At 46.9% G+C, this 17,812-nt stretch overlaps 1 protein-coding gene across 4 annotated transcripts in view; it reads right to left on the reverse strand.

Moving 5' to 3' along the window:
• The window catches only part of CUX1 (cut like homeobox 1), a 338,228-nt gene that overhangs the window by 33,258 nt on the left and 287,158 nt on the right, over positions 1 to 17,812 (reverse strand). For 3 of the 4 annotated variants that reach the window (XM_056865493.1, XM_056865491.1, XM_056865492.1), the window contains 3 exons: positions 13,278 to 13,466; positions 6,916 to 7,180; positions 4,111 to 5,120 (listed from right to left, as the gene is read on the reverse strand). The exons of the other annotated variant lie outside the window; for it this stretch is intronic. In XM_056865493.1, coding sequence (XP_056721471.1) covers positions 4,400 to 5,120; positions 6,916 to 7,180; positions 13,278 to 13,466 — 1,175 coding nt within the window. In that variant the 3' untranslated portion in view covers positions 4,111 to 4,399. Of the gene's footprint in view, positions 1 to 4,110; positions 5,121 to 6,915; positions 7,181 to 13,277; positions 13,467 to 17,812 lie in introns of those variants that run through there. 4 annotated transcript variants of the gene reach the window in all.

Below are 17,812 nucleotides of genomic sequence, written 5' to 3' on the forward strand. Positions count from 1 at the left end.
AGAAAGACTGAAGATATCTGTTGACATATTACAGTTAAATACCACTTGCTTGCTGGTTTACAGCTTCCAAGGATGGCACACAAGCTGATAAGTCAGGACACAGTGGGAAAGAAGGGTGGGGAAGGGGAAGGATTGTAGACATTCAGATACCAGCTCTCTACTGGCCAGGTGGTTTGGCCACTGCAGAAACAATTATGGGAAGGGAGGTGGGAAAGGGCAGGTGGTCCCAGGCAGGTGGATGGAGGGGGGGAGACTTGTCATCCTTTTACAGATACCAGGGATACTAGAATCCTTTGAACCCGATTCTTCAAAGCCTACCCTTCTACGCCATGCAGGAAACAACTAAAGCACAACATCAGCAGTGGTTTGCTTCATACGCACACCTCCAGGAGGAACTCTTCATCAACTCTCAGCTACATTGATGTGATATGACAGAGAACGCCAACCTATTCCAATGCATCTCTTCCAGACTGAAGCTCCAGCATTAGACTGGACACGAATGAAACCCTACGTATTCCACCGGCACAAAGACGCAAAGCCCGGCCGACCTTTAACCAAGCCAAATGCCACCAGTTCGGAAAACCGAGCAACCGCTTCATCCAAAGGCATGGCAAGCCAGTATTTCTTGGAGAAATGCTGGCCTGCCTTGGGTAAGTCCTTTATACTAATCCTGGCCTTTTGCTTCAAACTCAGGGTTCAAACGAGAAATTAACACAAAAGCACAAACTCACTATATGCCCAAATACACTGAATTTCAAGAGCTCTCGGTATGCATTTGCAGAAGAGGGCAGAGTAGCATTAAAAAAAATTAATCTCTAGATATCTTCATTCTGTGAATCGTTGATAAGGAGCTGAGTTTTGCTTCTAGAGGGAAGGCTGCAGAATACATAACTGCTTTGGCAGTCTACCTGGAGGAGGGGGCAGGAGAGAGACTAGAATTCTGAATATGTGGCGTGTGTGATATGCTCCACATAACCTGATCCCCCACCCCCATTTTATTATTCTTTTTTCAAGGCACTTCAATATTGCTTATCCAGTAAGGAAACAGAACCCCAAATGCTAAGCTTGGGTCTGCCCTGTTTATCACATTAGTGACAAATTCTCAGAAAGTTATGCAAAGTGAGTGTTGGTGGACCCAAACACCAGTAGGTCATGGGCCATAATGATGGAAAATATGTGAAAGGAAAAATGAAACAAACAAAAAACCCACTTTTTTTTACTGCACCCCACATATCCTTGTCTACTTGCGAGAGAAACAAAAATAAATTAGGCTTGGAGATCTATTTGTCATAACGAATAGATATAAATTATCTGTACGGCAGAAAATCTCTTCGCCGGCCAACTTAGAAGCTTGGCTGAAGAGAAAGGGAAGTAGGGCAGTTTTTGCTGAGCGTGGATACCAATGCACGGGAACTTCTTGCTTTAAGCAGGAAGCAGGGGTTTCTCCGTAGCGTGTGCACAGCGACCTCCCCAGCTCACAAGCCCTGTTCCATCACACTCAGGCTGCTTGCCCGGGTGCATGCTGGAGCTGACGGAACCACGGCTTTTGTGCGTTCATGATGAAATGGTAACTTGCTCGGAAAAGAGATCCTGTCTAGGAAGTCGACAGGAGACTCGGTGATACTGCAGCATCAGTGCTGATCGAGGGCGCCTGATGCTGGCTGGCAAAGCTAGGCTTTCTTTGTTTGCAACCGTAATCAAATAAAACGCTGCCACCATTTTTGAAAGCTTTCCTCCCCAGGCCATGCTAGAATCAGCCAGTAGCGCTCTGGTTTCTTTCCTTCGTTCTTCTTTAAAACAAAAAACAAAAAACATCACGGGCTAACATTCAGATCCCCCCAAAAAACTGAAATGGTAAAAGCACCCCTGCCTTCCAGCCTCCTAGAGCCTTTGTTCTGGGCCATGAAAAGGCATTTTTTCTTTTAAAGCTACCGAACTCTGAACATTTGTGAAGATCGAAACTAACTGCCATTGTCACGCTTTGAAGAGAGACTGTAGAACAAAAGAAACTACATCTTTTCTTTTCTTTTTTAAAAAAGGTGGTTTTTACATCTTAGGGTCCAAAAGAGTGGTGGGGGAAAGTCTGACTAAATTAACACAAGCGTGTTGAGTTGGGAGTATCGGGGTTGGGAACATACTTTTCAATCCGGACACCGCACCCCGTGCCCCGCTCCCCCGTATTGAAAAAAGTAAATAGCAGTTAGAACTTAAGTAATGAGTGCACCATTAAAGTGTCATCAGAAGATGTTGACCTAAGACAAAGTTTTTCCATGATACACAATACGGTCCAAAAAAGAAAAAGAAAAAAAAAAACAGAAAAAAAAATTGCCCATCAACAATATACAGTCTGACAACTACATCTTGTAAATTATACCCAAATACTGCCGGCAGTCTATCCCTCTAAAGAATATTTGCCCCCTTCCATCCCTTCCTAACAATCAGATAATAAAATACAGCACCTATAAATAAGCAAAAAAAATATATATATACCGAAATCATCTATTGTTAGTTTTTAAAGATATGGCAATAAAAGGAATCTAAGTCAGCAAAAACTTGTAGAAGCCATAACTGATAAAACAGCTTATTGGAAAACAGGTGGCAGTAAATGCACTCTATGCGTGCACAGGTACGTAAGAAAATACAGACGTATAAAATTGCACACACACATACATACACACGCACACGTCCTTCCATGCTCCTCTATGCTCACGCATATACACACACGTAGACAACAGGAGGCGTTGGAGACACGTTGGAATCTGGATCGATACTGTGATCAGCCTTTGGATGAGGGGGGGGGCAGGATGGCTTTGGAGGGGGTGCCGCCGTATCCTTTGGAAGTTTTGTGGTTTAAATGGTAATAATCAAGTGCCGTGTACTCCTCTCCCCCCCCCCCACTGCTACCGTTCCCTTCCCACAACTGAAACGTAGGGAGATCAGTGCTCGCTGTGGGACCAGAATCCGTGATTTAAGGAATTAAGTGGTGAAAATGTATCGGCTGAAACCAGCCTCATTCTTATCTGGGCGGAGGGCAGGATCCGTTAAGACACGCCAACATGGAAGTACATGGCAGTTGATAAGACGAGCTCCTATCGAGATGTAAACCCATTGTAAACACTTTTCGCTGCAAAGTACAGCTCCACCCAATCTCTTTCCTGGTGCAAGTCGCAGCGGCCCACCACTTTCCCATCAACTGTCGAAAAAATAATTACGTATCATGTCGGTGCATAAACAGCTACCCAAATTATTTTTCCCCTTCAAAAGGTGGTGTTCTTTTTTCCCCTCTTTCTTATAGGGCACCAATGACTAACACAGATACATGAGATCTGGGGAGAAAAAAAACATTCTTGTGGACTAGGAACTTGCGTGGACCCAGTTTGCAAGGCCCTCCCCAAACAACTCAAACTGAAAGCGACCAAGTACGTCCCCGTTCCAAGTTGTCTCCCAAACCTCCTACACATGAGGTCTGATCTGCGTGCTCTGTGGTTAGAGGTTAAAAAGCAGATTATAAAATACCTAGATTTCAGAATTTTTTTCTTCTTTTTTTTTCCTGTCCTGATTTGGCCTAAAATGGAGTGTATTAAACAAATCCCAGCCCGTAAAGAGACCAGAATTGGTTAAAGCTATGAAACAATGTGCACTACAAGGTCAATTTTCTATTCCACTTTACAAGAAAAAACACACTGAAGTCAGCTACCACAAATTAAGATATTTTTTTCCTGATGTGAGTTTTTTTTTTGTTTAAAAAATATGTGGAGTAAATGTGTTTTTTTTAAATCCCAAGTTTCAAACAATATTCTTTTCTTGAAAATATTTAGGAATTCAAACTAGTGTGTTTAGAGTCTGGTTGACTGTGCAATCTCTTAGTGGCAACTGAACAGCTACAAAAAAACCTTTTTTTTCAAAAACATTTCCCCTTCCAACTTTTTTTTTCCTGGTTCAAGAAGATAATAGTGTATTATCACTCTGTTTAGCCATTAGATGGCGGATAAAAAGCCCCCTTTTAAATATGTGGGTTTGATTTTTTTTCTCGTTTTGTACAATTTTTTTTCTCTGTTTCTTTTAAAGCCCACACCAAAGAGGAGGGGCAGAAGGCAAAAGCTGTATGAGTTTCTTTTTTCCCCCAGAAACTGTGGAAATCACTTTAGGGCAATTAATAAAAACACTTCGGGGTACAAAAAAGCTCGACTACACATTTCAGTTTTTTTCCTCAAAAACACACGGGGGGGAAAACATAAATTGGGCTGAAACGCTCCTTTCGTTCGATATATGCACCTTGGCCTATGGCGTTTTTTTTTGCCCCGTGGCCTGCAGGGCGGTAAGTGCGGGACACAATTAAAACCAGCAGAGGTCCAAGTTTTCACTTTCCCCAGCTCTTGAGAGTTGGGTGAGCGTAATCTCAAAACTCCCACTCGGCCGGCTCCTCTCGACTCGCGGCCTTCTCCAAGCGGTGGATTATGCTGTTCAAATTCGCTGCCTTCTTTTTCCTCAGGGTGTTGTCCCGTGTATTCCTGGTGCACGCTGCCTCGGGAAAGCCGAACAAGCTCTCAAGAGAGTTGGCTTTCTGAGTGCCGGTGGCCGGCGTGGAGCTGGTACTTGGCACTATGGGGATTTTCTCCACGCTTTCCTCTTTCGGCTTGCTGGAGCCTTCCCCCGTAAGGACCGAGGCGGAGGCAGCTGAGGTAGAGGCATCCTCTTCCGGAGCAGAGTTTGGCGTCGTCTCCGGAGTTTCTCCGGAATGCTGAGAGCCCGCTGGAGAACTCCGACGCGGCGCTTTCGGCCTGCCCTCGTCATCTGTGTCTTCCAGGCTCTCCATTTCCGACTGGAATGTCTCCGTTTTCTCTGAAGATCTGGCGTCTCGCAGTGCCTCTTCCCCTGCTTCAAAAGTGGACGCTGCTCGCCCTCCCTGAGACTTTGTGGTTGCGTTGCTGTAATCGTCGGCTTCCAGGCTGCTCGCCTTGGCCTCGGGCGGGCCTTCTGCGTCCACGCCGTCGCAACTGTCCCCTTCGGAGCTGTGGACTGCCCGGCTGCTTCGAGCAGAAGGAGAGTCGCTCGTCCCAGCCTGGCTCTGCCCTCCAGCTTGGATCTCTTCGATGAACAGCTCTCGGCGAATGCGAGATCTGCAGTGGCCCGGGAGGAAAAAGAAACAAGGTAAGAGGGTTCCCGATACATCCTCAAGACTATCTGACTTTTATCATGTTCTTCCTCTACAAACACTCGCACAGAGCTCTCTGCAACAAGTTTATCAAGGAGGTTAGGTTGAGTGTGAATGACTGAGTCCAGGATCACCCAGTGAGGTTCATGGCCTAGGGAGGATTTGAACCCAGATCTCCCAAGCCTAGTCCAACACGCTAAACGCTGCACCGTGTTAATAATGAATATGTTTCCCATCATGCCTCTCAGGACCGCAGGTTGGCGTAGATTGTGTGTATGTAGGTGGCACACACTCCATTTTTATCTTTGTAACAAACTTGAGAGGTAGGTTAGGCTCATGGACAATTACTAGCCCAAAGGTTTGAATCCGCGTCCGACAGGCCCCATTCAACCATATAATGGCATAAAAGCCTATGAGTAGAACCCTCAGCAAGGTCCAAAATATATCAGCTTAGACGTGCTTCAAAGACCACCTTGTAAGCTGGAGATCAAAAGAACATTCTCATATGTGCTTGGAAGTGGGCAGGAGATTGCCCTCCCTGGAGGAAGAGGGTCTATGTGTGTGTTTCTACCCGACCTGAAATACTTAAGGTGACAATTCATGGTTGTTACCCTGAACTGTTTAATACCTTTTTATGCAGGGACGAAACCCACATACTCTTTGGCTCATCCATCCCTCTAAACAATATTAACACTCATCTTTGCAAAGATACCTAATCTCCCGCTAATTTTGACCCCGAAACATCCATTTGTAAACAAGGATAGTCAGAGGCACGGCAGCTCTGATGCCCAGATGGCTTGAACACATGAACACATGAAGCTGCCTTATACTGAATCAGACCCTTGGTCCATCAAGTCAGTATTGCCTACTCATACCGGCAGCGGCACTCCAGAGTCTCAGGTAGAGGTCTTTCCCATCACCTACTTGCCTAGTCCCTTTAACTGGAGATGCCGGGATTGAACCTGGGACCTTCTGCATGCCAAGCAGATGCTCCACCACTGAGCCACAGCCCCTCCTTAGAGGGTATGCAACAGGATTGGCTACATCCATCTTGCTCTGTTTTTGAGTTTCCCGCTATTTGGTGACAGTTAACGAGATGGTCCCTGTGGTCTGATGAGGGCCCCTTTATTCCCTAGCAATAATTGAAATCCCCCCAAAGATGAGAAGTTCATAAATTCATCCTTCAAAGAGGATTAGAGCTTATGCTTAGAAGCACCCTTCTTCCTGCAGTTGGGGAGCTCCTCAGAACTGGGGGCAGTTGGGGGCCTCCTCAGAACTGGGGAAGGATGGTTTGTACTAAGCTGGTTCTTCCACTTCCAGTCGTGATTTGGAAAGCAAGCTCAAATTGTCATTTGAATTCAAAAATAAAATGATGGTTTCTGCTCAATCGGAAATTGTTTAATTTATGCCAAGTGCTAAATTGACTCCGAGCATTAAAAGGAACCAGCAAACAAAAGGATAGTTCCCAGTCCTACAAACCATGGTCTGGCTAACCTGGGAATGTAGGGTTGCCAGCTCCAGGTTGGGAAATACCTGAAGATTTTGGGGGTGGAGACTGAATAGGGCAGGGTTTGGGGAGGGCAGGGACTTCAATGCCATAGAGTCCAACAGCCAAAGCAGCCATTTTCTCCAGGGGAACTGATCCCTGTCACCTGGACATCAGTTGTAATAGAGGGAGATTTCCAACCACCGCCTGGAGGTTGGCAATGTTGGAGACCCCTGATCAAGTTGATGGAGTCACACAGAGCAGTGGACCGTACCTGTAATTGTGGAACCAATTAATGACGGTGCTGGTCTTCAAGTTGAGCTGGGTGGCGAGTTCCTCAATGGTTTTTGGAGATGGGTATGGCTTTTGCTGATAGGCGCGCTTCAGAGCTTCCTTCTCTTCCGGGGCCAACACCACTCGGGGTTTCTTCAGCTGATGCTGCGGTTGAGGGCTGGCCCCCTGGCTGTAGTCTATTCCGGCCGAAGAAGACTCAGAAGGCTGGCTGTCGCTGACTGAGCTGTGCCGTCGCTTCATGTATGCTGAAAGACAGAAGAAGTAACCGGGTCAGTTGAAGAGGAAGAAGAGTTGGTTTTTATATGCCGACTTTCTCTACCACTTAAGGAAGAATCAGACCGGCTTACAATCACCTTCCCTTCCCTACAACAGACACCCTGTGAGGTAGGTGGGGCTGAGAGAGTTTTAAGAGAGCTGTGACTAACCCAGGGTCACCCAGATGGCTTCGTGGGTAGGAGTGGGGAAACAAATCCAGTTCACTAGATTAGCGTCTGCTGCTCATGTGGAGGTGTGGGGAATCAAACCCGGTTTCTCCAGATCAGAGTCCACCAAAAAGAAGCAGCAATCACCCAAGCCTGACAAAACTGCCAGAGTGGCTTCTTCTGGGCAACTGTTTTATATATGTTTTATGTATACTTTATACACATAGCCTGAATGCAATTTTAAACAATATTTTCAATAGTTTTGTGTACATTGAACCACCAGTGGCACTGCTGAGGACCTGTGGGTAATGCCTGCATGCCGGCTCAAAAGGTCAGTCCGGATAAGGCCAAATGTCCGGATAAGGGATACTCAACCTCTACTTCCAATCCACTTTCAGTGCTCTTTGCCAACTAGATTTTACTGTGCGAAACAGCACAGTCCACTTGCAAACCATCACCAAGTGTACCGAAAGTGGATTAAAAATGAATTATTCAGCGGGTATAAAAGCGAGAAAGTGTATACAGCTGATTCCCGGCGACTTCAAGAAGGCAAGAGATGGTGGCTTTGCCATTGCCTTCCTCTGCATAGCAGCCTTGGTCTTCCTTGGTGGTCTCCCATCCAAGTGCTGACCATGACTGAAGAGAACCCAACAGGGGAGGGGTATATACTCTGCTCTAATGTGCCGTAGTGTGTGCATTAGGAATTAGGGTTAGGAGATGTGCGGTGCGTGGATTTTATGCATCTCATTTACTTGCGGAACATGGGGACAGCCATCTCAGGCATGTGGGGTTCTCTGTCCTCTGAGTTAACAGAAAACTGATGGGAGAATGTAAGAAGTCAGTTCGAAAGCTTCAGGGAATGCAACCTGCACAGATTCTCTGGAGGGTTTCGTTTTCACGACACCGGAGGTACGCATTTGCCCAGAGCCCGGCTTTGGGCCCAGACCAGCAGAGACTCTTGTGAGCAAGCCCCCTCTCAGAAATGAAATGAAATATCGATAGGCCTTGCGTGGACACCATTTTGTTTCAATGGGGACTTGAGAAGGAAAACATCCCGCTGGGCATGACCCACTGTTTGTAGTTGGTGGTCAGGGAGGACAGTCCTATCTCCTCCCCCCCTTGCAAAATTTAACAGCCCAGTTTGTGCATCGACCTTCAGTTAAGTAGCTGTACTTTTGGCTTAACTTGCCCCATACAATGATTCCTCATGGGATATCAAATTCACACAAGCGGGAACGTCGAAATTGCAAACTGGTCTTAGCAACTGTGTGAATTTGATATCCCATGAGGAATCATTAATATAGAGAATGTATGGTTGCTGTTTGTATTCTGTGAAAGGATCACATTTGGATAAGAAAAATCGAAGCTACATGAGCATACATTGAAGCTATATAAGCTAGCATTGAAAACAACTGACCAAACAATTAAACGGGACTGAGGAAGAATTCAAGAAATTGAAACGATCCCCTCCCAGTTTATTCAGCTATCTGAAGAATTCCACCTTAGAGTGATTGTTACTGTAAGATGTATTCTATTGGTTTGTAGCTGTTGCTATTGTCAATATAGTTGTCTTTATCTGTTATCAGTAGCTTTTTTCAGTACCTGGAGGTTGGCAACCCTAGTAGGCCAGTTTTATTATTCTCACACCAAAGACCAGGGGGAGAGATTGGGTTGCTTTCACACACGCTGAATAATCTACTTTCAGTACACTTGGTAATTGTTTCCAAGTGGACTGTGCTATTTCACACAGTAAAATCCGAGTATCCCTTATCCGGTCTTCCGATATGGGCTGATCCAAAAGCCGGACCTTTTCAGCTGGCATGTGGTCATTACTCACAGGCCCTAAGCAGTGCCACTGATGGATCAATGTACACAAAATTATTAAAAATATTGTTTAAAATTACATACAGGCAATGTGTATAAAGTATACATAAAACATAAATGAATTTCGTGTTTAGACTTGGGGTGCCATCCCCAAGATATTTCATTATGTATATGCAAAAATTCCAAAATATTCCAAAATACGGAAATATTTGTTATATGGACCACTTCTGGTCCCAAGCAGTCCGGACAAGGGATACTCAGCATGCACATTATTCGGCGTGTGTGAAAGCACCCCAGTGAGTGAGTGCCCGAAGCAAAATTTGAACCAGGAGAGTCTTGATTCAGAACCCAGTCTTCTGGCCACGATGCTACCCTGCTCTTTAAATACATCCTGGGGGCATCTTGGGCTGGGTCAGGGAGAATATTTCCAGCTGCTGATTCCTTCGGCAGTTCTGAACAAGATGTTACCAACCATCTGATCACAAGAGGGCGGCAGAGACCAGTGGAACCTCAGAATCCATACCCTCGGTCCTTAACAGGAGGTGTCTGCTGAGATTGCCTCATAGAAATCAATGGTTTGCATCGCACCCCGGGGGTGGAGAGGGGTACAAGAAGAAGAAGAGTTGGTTCTTATAACCTGCTTTTTCCCTGCCTTTAAGGAGTCTCAAATTAGACTCACGAAAGGCAAAAAGAAAGTACAAGCATAGCTCTGAGTTACTGCAGACCACCACAATAAAGAAAATATTGCAATAAAGAGAGTCGCACGAACTTTTTTGTTTCCCAGTGTATATAAAAGAGTTGGTTCTTATACTCTGCTTTTTCTCTACCTTTAAGGAGTCTCAAAGCTGCTTACAATCACCTTCCCTTCCTCTCCCCACAACAGACACCTTGTGAAGCGGGTGGGGCTGAGAGAGTTCAGAGAGAACTGTTGACTAGCCTAGGGTCACCCAGTAGGCTTCATGTGGAGGAGGGGGGAACTGAACCCGGTTCACCAGATGAGCGTCTGCCGTTCATGTGGAGGAGCGGGGAATCAAACCCGGTTCTCCAGATTAGATCCGCTGTTCTTAACCACTACGCCATGCTGGCTCTCAAGTGCCCCCACCCTGACTCCATGTTGATCAGATGGGCCCAACTCTTACACCTCTCTGCACTTTTGGCTTTGGTGCATCACTTTCCGGAAAAGCTGCACAGCAACCTACGTACAGCTGCCACCGCTTCCCTCCTCCTGATGCTCTGGGGGTGGGGGAAGATAGGGTGAACACAGACCAATGCAAGGGATGGGGGGAAACGATGCTATTTTTGACAATTCACTCCTCCCCCAAATGTTACTCTTAAAACTGACTAAAAGGTAAAGATAAAGGTCCCCTGTGCAAGCACCGGGTAATTCCTGACCCATGGGGTGACGTCACATCCCGATATTTACTAGGCAGACTTTGTTTGCGGGGTGGTTTGCCAGTGCCTTCCCCAGTCATCTTCCCTTGACCCCCAGCAAACTGGGTACTCATTTTACCAACCTCGGAAGGATGGAAGGCTGAGTCAACCTTGATCCTGCTACCTGAAAGCAGATGATGAAAGGGATGGCATCTTGGCCATCTTCTGGACATGGAGTGGGGGTCACTGGGGAGGTAGTTGTGAGTTTCCTGCATTGTGCAGGGGGTTGGACTAGATGACCCTGGTGGTCCCTTCCAACTCTATGATTCTATGAAGCCAACTTCAGTTGGGATCGAACTCAGGTCGTGAGCAGAGCTTGCAGTACTGCAGCTTACCACTCTGTGCCACGGGGCTCTCTTAAAACTGCCTAGGGTGGAGGAAAACATAGGCACAACTCGCTTTATTGCGCTTCGACATATGCTTCGAGCAAGTCTACTGGCACCATTTTTTCAACAGCACGCGCTCACTTCGTGTCTCTGTGTCACATTTTGGTAATTCTCGCAATGTTTCAAATGTTTTTATTATTATTACAGTACTTTTTTAAAGACACTATGATATTTCACACTTAATAGACTACAGTATAGTGTAAACACAGCTTTTATATACACTGGCAAACAAAAAAAATTGTGCGAATTTCATATGCACTGGGAAACAAAAAAATTCGTGCAAAAAAGAAAGTGAATATTGCAATATTCGCTTTATTGTGGTGGTATGTAATAACTCAGAGGTATGCTTGTACTTTCTTTTTGCCTTTTGTGAGTCTACTGTCAAGGCATTTCATTGGGTGACTCTGTGGCATTTAGAGGTGAGGGAGAAAAGGTCTCTGTCTACTTTTCCCACTAACACGATCATACAGACTTAAAAAAAAATCCTGCTCCTCCCCCTAGCTGTCCTTTTTTAAAGTAGAGCGGCGCCAACTCTTTGGCCTTTCCTCATAGGAACCGAACCCACAAGATCTCCGAGGTATGCCTGTATAGATAATCCTCCCTTATCAGTTCTCTTACTATCCTCCCCAGAAGTAAAAACAGGCCACAGCCTTCTGGGAAGTTCACCTGAACCAACCCCGCTGAAATGGAGCACCGTGCCCCTGACAATCTCCGGTTCATCCCAAGGGGGGGCTTCAAGCTGGAGAACTTCTCGCCTGCTTGCACCTAAGGCCAAATGCGTACGGGGCAGTCTCATGATGAGTCAGTCCATCTAGTTCTAGCTCTGAGGGAGAGAAAAGTATCTGCCCACCCCAGCATTTGCAACTCAAACCAGAGATATTGAGAGCCTTGAACCAGAAATACTGCCAGTGATTGGACAAGGGACCCTACACACGCAAAGCAGATGCTCTGCCGATGAACCACCAGCCAATTCCCTAGAATGCCAGGACAATGATTAGTGTTCTGTGTTTCTAGAGTTCCCAACGCTGTCCTTGGTTGTGGGTTTATTCATTGCGAGAATGAGCCCTGGAAGTCCTTGGGCTCATATCATCCCAGAGACTTCCTGGAGGCTGAGGAAACTGCAGTTTGTTGCGACTTCCAAGTCATAGAAGGTGGCCTTCTCGCTTGCCTGCAAGCCCAGCTTCTACATGGGCTTGCCATTTTGGCCGATCTGTACATTGCAATAAACTGCGGTTTCTCCAGCAAGCCTCTGTTCACCAAACAACACACCAAGGACATGCCCAAGAACTCTGGATGCTTCTTCTTTTCTCATGAAAAATGAGCTGTGCCTGAATGAAGCTTGGGTGTTCACAGAAGCAGAAAGAGGCCAGGACAATGGCGTGACCAGAGGACAGCGACCAGAATGGTCAAAGGTCTAGAATCTATGGCCTATGAGGAGAGACTTAAGGAGTGGGGTTTGTTTAGTCTGGAGAAGAGAAGGTTAAGAGGTGACATGATAGCCATGTTTAAATATTTGAAGGGATGCCATGTTAATGAGGGAACTAGCTTGTTCTTCAGAGACTAGGACACGGAGTAATGGATTTAAACTAAGAGAAAAGCGATTCCACCTAAACATTAGGAAGAACTTTCTGACAGTGAGGGCGGTTCGACGGTGGAATGCCCTGCCTCGGGGTGGGGGTGGAGTCCCTGTCTTTGGAGGTCTTTAAGCAGAGGTTGGATGGCCATCTGTTGGGAGCGCGTTGATTGTGGGATCCTGCATGGCAGGGGGTTGGACTGGATGGCCCTTGTGGTCTCTTCCAACCTTGTGTGATTTTGAGGCTACATTCAGTGATAATTCAATGAGTTGGTTTTTATGCCCTGATTTTCTCTACCTTTGAGGAGTCTCAAACAGGCTTATAATAGTCTTCCCTTCCTCTCCCTATAACAGACACCTTGTGAGGTAGGTGGGGCTGAGAGAGTTCAGAGAGAACTGTGACTAGCCCAAGGTCACCCAGCTGCCTTCATGCGTAGGAGAGGGGAAACCAACCCAGTTCACCAGATTATCTGCTGCTCTTAACCCCTACACCACGCTGGCTCTGTAGCAGAGTGCTTCTTTTCTCAGTAAAACTAGGAAAACTGGAAGGCAAGCGTAGGGCAAACCAGTCTGGATCCAGCCAATAACGGGGAAAGCCCCCACAGTCTAGCAACTCGCCAAACTCAGAAAACCCTTTTCTGTGCCGTCTAAGAACGCCCCAAGTGCACAGCAAAGTGGAAGCCCGGGTCTGCCAAAGGGACAGTACCTTTCTTCTCCATGCGCTTCATGTCCATGAGCTTCTCCACGTTGTTGGGGTCATTCAGCCACAGCTGCATGCGGACAAAGGGCTCCCGGCCCTTCAAGCTCAGCTTGTGCCAGGGCTTGGGGCGAGCCAGCAGGTCCGAGACCGAGCCTTGCGTGAGCCCCAGGATCGTCTCCCCAAACAGACGCTGACCTGCAAAGAGAGGCAAAACCTCAAATGTAGTCGGTGCCAAAGAAGGGATGCGACAAAGAGAAAGGGGCAACGGACAAAAGCCAGAGGGACGGGCTGGGGGGCAAGGTCCTTGGGCACTTTCTGCTTCCGACTCACGGTGACTCTATGAATCAGTGTCCTCCAAAACGTCTTATCATTAACAGCCTTGCTCAGGTCTTGCAAACTGAGGGCCGTGGCCTCCTTGATTGTGTCTATCCATCTCGTGTTGGCTCTTCCTCTTTTCCTGCTGCCCTCCACTTTTCCTAGCATGACTGTCTTTCCCAGTGATTCTTGCCTTCTCATAATGTGACCAAAGTACGGCAACCTCAGTTTAGTCATTTTAGCTTCTAGGGTCAGTTCAGTTCTTGAAAGAAGCAACATGGGCCACCTTCGAAGAAGGGGTGAGCCATCTGTAGGGAAGGTGCCAGATTCCTTGGCGTGGCTCGGCAAGGCCTGCTCCACTGTGCGGTCTCGACCACTGCTCAGTTGTGTGGACGATACCGCCGGAGATTGCAGGGGGGGGGGGCAATGCCATTTTGGATGCTCCTGTGTGTGTGTGTGTGTGTGTGTGTGTGTGTGTGGGGAAATCTCAACCAGCTGCTTGCATGAATTATACCCCACAGCAAAAAACAAAAAACCAGCACGCCAAGAAGATAAGTTCTATCCCAGCATATCTCTTGTTTTTACAGCTTTTTATACAAAGCATGAAACCACCCCCCACGTGATCCCATACCTACAGTCTTGATAAGTGGCACACATCCATTCTACCACCTCACCATGCTGTACATGCCAGACAAATAAGGTTGCCAACCTCCAGGTAATCGGCTAAGGAATTATTCAGTACACAGCCACCAACACACTTATTTCTTTTACTTTTGAGAGGAAAAACCTTCAAGTATTCAATTATACACTTATTTTACAAGATAAACCATCATATGCACTTTTTATACAATATGTTAGAAAGTCAAACCAGCTGACTCGGAAGCAAGTGCATTTTCGGTGCGGTGCACAGGATCCACGTACCCACTATGGATTGATCTTTTGGAACATTTTGACAAGTTTGGTTTATATATAGTTAGAATTTCATAAGGGACATTGTTCTACTGAATAAGATGAATTATAAGAACAGTGATATATCTGTGTATATATATTTCCCTGTATAAACAATACAACAGCTTTCTAACCTATTGTATAAAAAGTGCATATGATGGTTTTATCTTGTAATATAAGTATATAATTGAATACTTGAAGGTTTTTCCTCTGAAAAGTAAAAGAAATAAATGTGTTGGTGGCTGCGTACTGAATAATTCCTTATCCGGTTGCCAAATTTTTCTATTTAGTAACCTCCAGGTAATAGCTGGAGATCTCCTGCTATTACAACTGATCTCCAGCTGATAGAGATCAGTTCAACTGGAGAAAATTGCTGCTTTGGCAATTGGGCTCTAGGGCATTGAAGTCCCTCCTCTCGCCAAACCCCTCCCTCCTCAGGCTCTGCTCCAAGAACCTCCCGCCGGTGGCGAAGAGGGACCTGGCAACCCTACAAAGCCCAAAATACACTGCACGAGAGAGTAAAATTCTGGACTGTACCTACTTAAGACTCTCTGTGTGTGTGTGTGTATGATACTGTCGAATGCTCTCCCCTTGCATTTAGTAAATTAGCACAGCAGGGAGAGGGCTATGGGAAACCTCTCTCCCAATGAACTATTTTTCTACATGAAGGGTTTTTGTGTGTGTGTTTTTTAAAGTGATGTGAAAGCATCCGAAAATCCAGCTTGCGGCCTCAAGACGGTTCTGTCCGGAGGTCTGCTGATCATCCTGTATAATCTGGAGCCAGGGACGAGTAGCCTTTGCTCTACTCAGCGCAACCTGTGCCCCGGCCCCGAGGCATTAACCATTTGTGTTAATTGCTGTGCTCGGGTTGTTCTTAGGAAGCCTAAAGCATTCTGCAGACCGACACAGACTTAAAAATCTGCCTCTTCCTGCCCCTGCTGAGAATGGCTGTTATCTGTCTATCAGTCTATATTTATCTAACACACGGCCTCACGCACACCACCATTGGTAATAAGGAGACACTATGGCAAGGGGCCGTTTCCCACTGTCGTTTTGGTGCGGCGAAGGACCCTTTTGTGGATATGGAATTTCAGAAAACTACAGCTGCGCAAGAAATGCTTGTGGCGATCTAGGGGGCTACAGTGATGGGACCACTTTGCCTAAAACGCACACAAACCAGAACACAGAGAGAAATTGGTAACTCTTCCATGCTGCTGGAGGTGAACACATGAAGCTGCCTTAAACTGAATCAGACCCTTGGTCCATCGAAGTCCAGCGGTCTACTCAGGCCGGCAGCGGCTCTCCAGGGTCTCAGGTAGAGGTCTTTCACATCACCTACTTGCCTGGTTCCTTTAACTGGAGATGCCGGGAATTGAACCTGCATATCAAGCAGATGCTCTACCACTGCACCACAGCCTCTCCCCTTGGGAAGGGGTTCAGTAACACTCCTCTGCTGTGTAGGGGTTTGGCCCCGGCTTTCTTTTCAGGCAAGAGCTTCTCTTCCCTGAGAGACAGAGCAAGCGTGTCAGTCCCAGTGGACGACTTCCCTCATTGGCCACGACAAACGAAGGCAGGCTCGTTTCTCGCTGAACGATTTCGCCAGGACTCCACCTGCACATCCGTGCCTCTGGATCAACCAGAAGGGCTGGCAACTTACAAGAAATAAAATCTGGGAATCTGTGCCAGATAATGAGAGGCATGCCCTGAACCTGGGCAAAAAGCAGATAATCCTGACATATGGTGACTGTGTGGCAGGCAGAAAAGTACTACTCTAGTGAGCAGCCAAAGACAGCCAGAATCTTAGGGTTCATAGCTTAGCAAGTTTTTTAGAGGAGAGAAAACGTGTTCATGGAGGGTTATCCATGGCTATTAGTCAAAATGGATATTAGTCATGATGCATACCCTATTCTCTCCAGGATCAGAGGAGCATGACCAGTATATTAGGTGCTGTGGAACACAGGCAGGATAATGTTGCTGCAGTCGTCTTGTTTGTGGGCTTCCTAGACGCACCTGGTTGGCCACTGTGTGGACAGACTGCTGGACTTGATGGACCTTGGTCTGATCCAGCATGGCTTTTCTTATGTTCTTATGTCAATCCCAAAGCCTCACACTGCCTGCCAGTCGCAGGGTTTCTCTTGCACACCCCTACTTCTCCTCTGACCCTAAGAACATTCACTTTTGGCAGGTCACTAGCCCACGGTCTCCGCCTCCACGCCACGAGGTTCCTGGTTCAAACCTCGCAGACCCCAGCAAAAATTTACATCCAAATGAGTTCTCCGTGTCACCCCCATTAACCTGTGCTTCTAATTATCTGGATGCTTGCGGCTTTCCTCCGGCTCTCGTCAAGCCAGCGGGGTCACACTGAATTTCAGGTTGTTGGGCTTTTTTTCACTGGGAAATTCAGGGATTGATTCGCCGCAGCTGGAAGCACTTCCTGCCGCCGAAGGTGAGGACCTTACAACAGAGATAATGGAAACGCAGACCAGCGGCAGATTGAAACGATTTCCAGCCTGCGCTTTCCGCAGCCGGCCCCTCGCCGCTCCAGAGCACGGCAGCTGCTCAAGCCATGCAGTGGACGGCTTTGTAACAGCTCCGTTCCATTAAGCTAATCGAAACCATTCAATCAATGACCCCGGCGTCTCCCCCCAACCCACCTCCTGCTTGGCTTCGCTCACGCTGGAACCTTTGGGACAAAGTGCCAATCCGATTCTGCGGTGAGTGTTTTGAAAACTCGCAGCACAAGTGGACTTTGAAGGGTCGAGCGCGGGGCGTTTCTAAGAAATCCGCATATTCCTTTGGGAAAGCTCTCCTCTCAACCCATGCGTTAAATCCAGTTCCGATGCTACTGGCACAGGGGGAGTTTACCAGGGCTATTGCACCAACCAGGCCTGCTGAACCCACCCCCCTTTGCAACATACAGACTATGATCCACAGTCCTTGGGACGAACCCATCTGCTTTGTTGGTTAATCCATTCTGCTCTGTCTAATCTGAAGAAGTGAGCTGTGGCTCACGAAAGCTCATACCCTGCCAGAAATTTTGTGAAGTCTTTAAGGTGCTACTAGACTCTTGCTCTTTTCTACTGCTATTGACAGACTAACACGCCTACTCATCGTGATCTGTTCTGTCTAAAGTGTGTGTGTAAAGTGGCGTCACATTCACACATGAAGCTGCCGAATCAGACCCTTGGTCCATCATAGTCAGTATTGTCTACTCAGACCGGCAGCGGTTCTCCAGGGTCTCAGGCAGAGGTCTTTCGCATCACCTACTTGCCTAGTCC

This window comes from Euleptes europaea, chromosome 19 (assembly GCF_029931775.1).
Source record: "Euleptes europaea isolate rEulEur1 chromosome 19, rEulEur1.hap1, whole genome shotgun sequence".
In the NCBI taxonomy this organism is placed as follows: Eukaryota; Metazoa; Chordata; class Lepidosauria; order Squamata; family Sphaerodactylidae; genus Euleptes; species Euleptes europaea.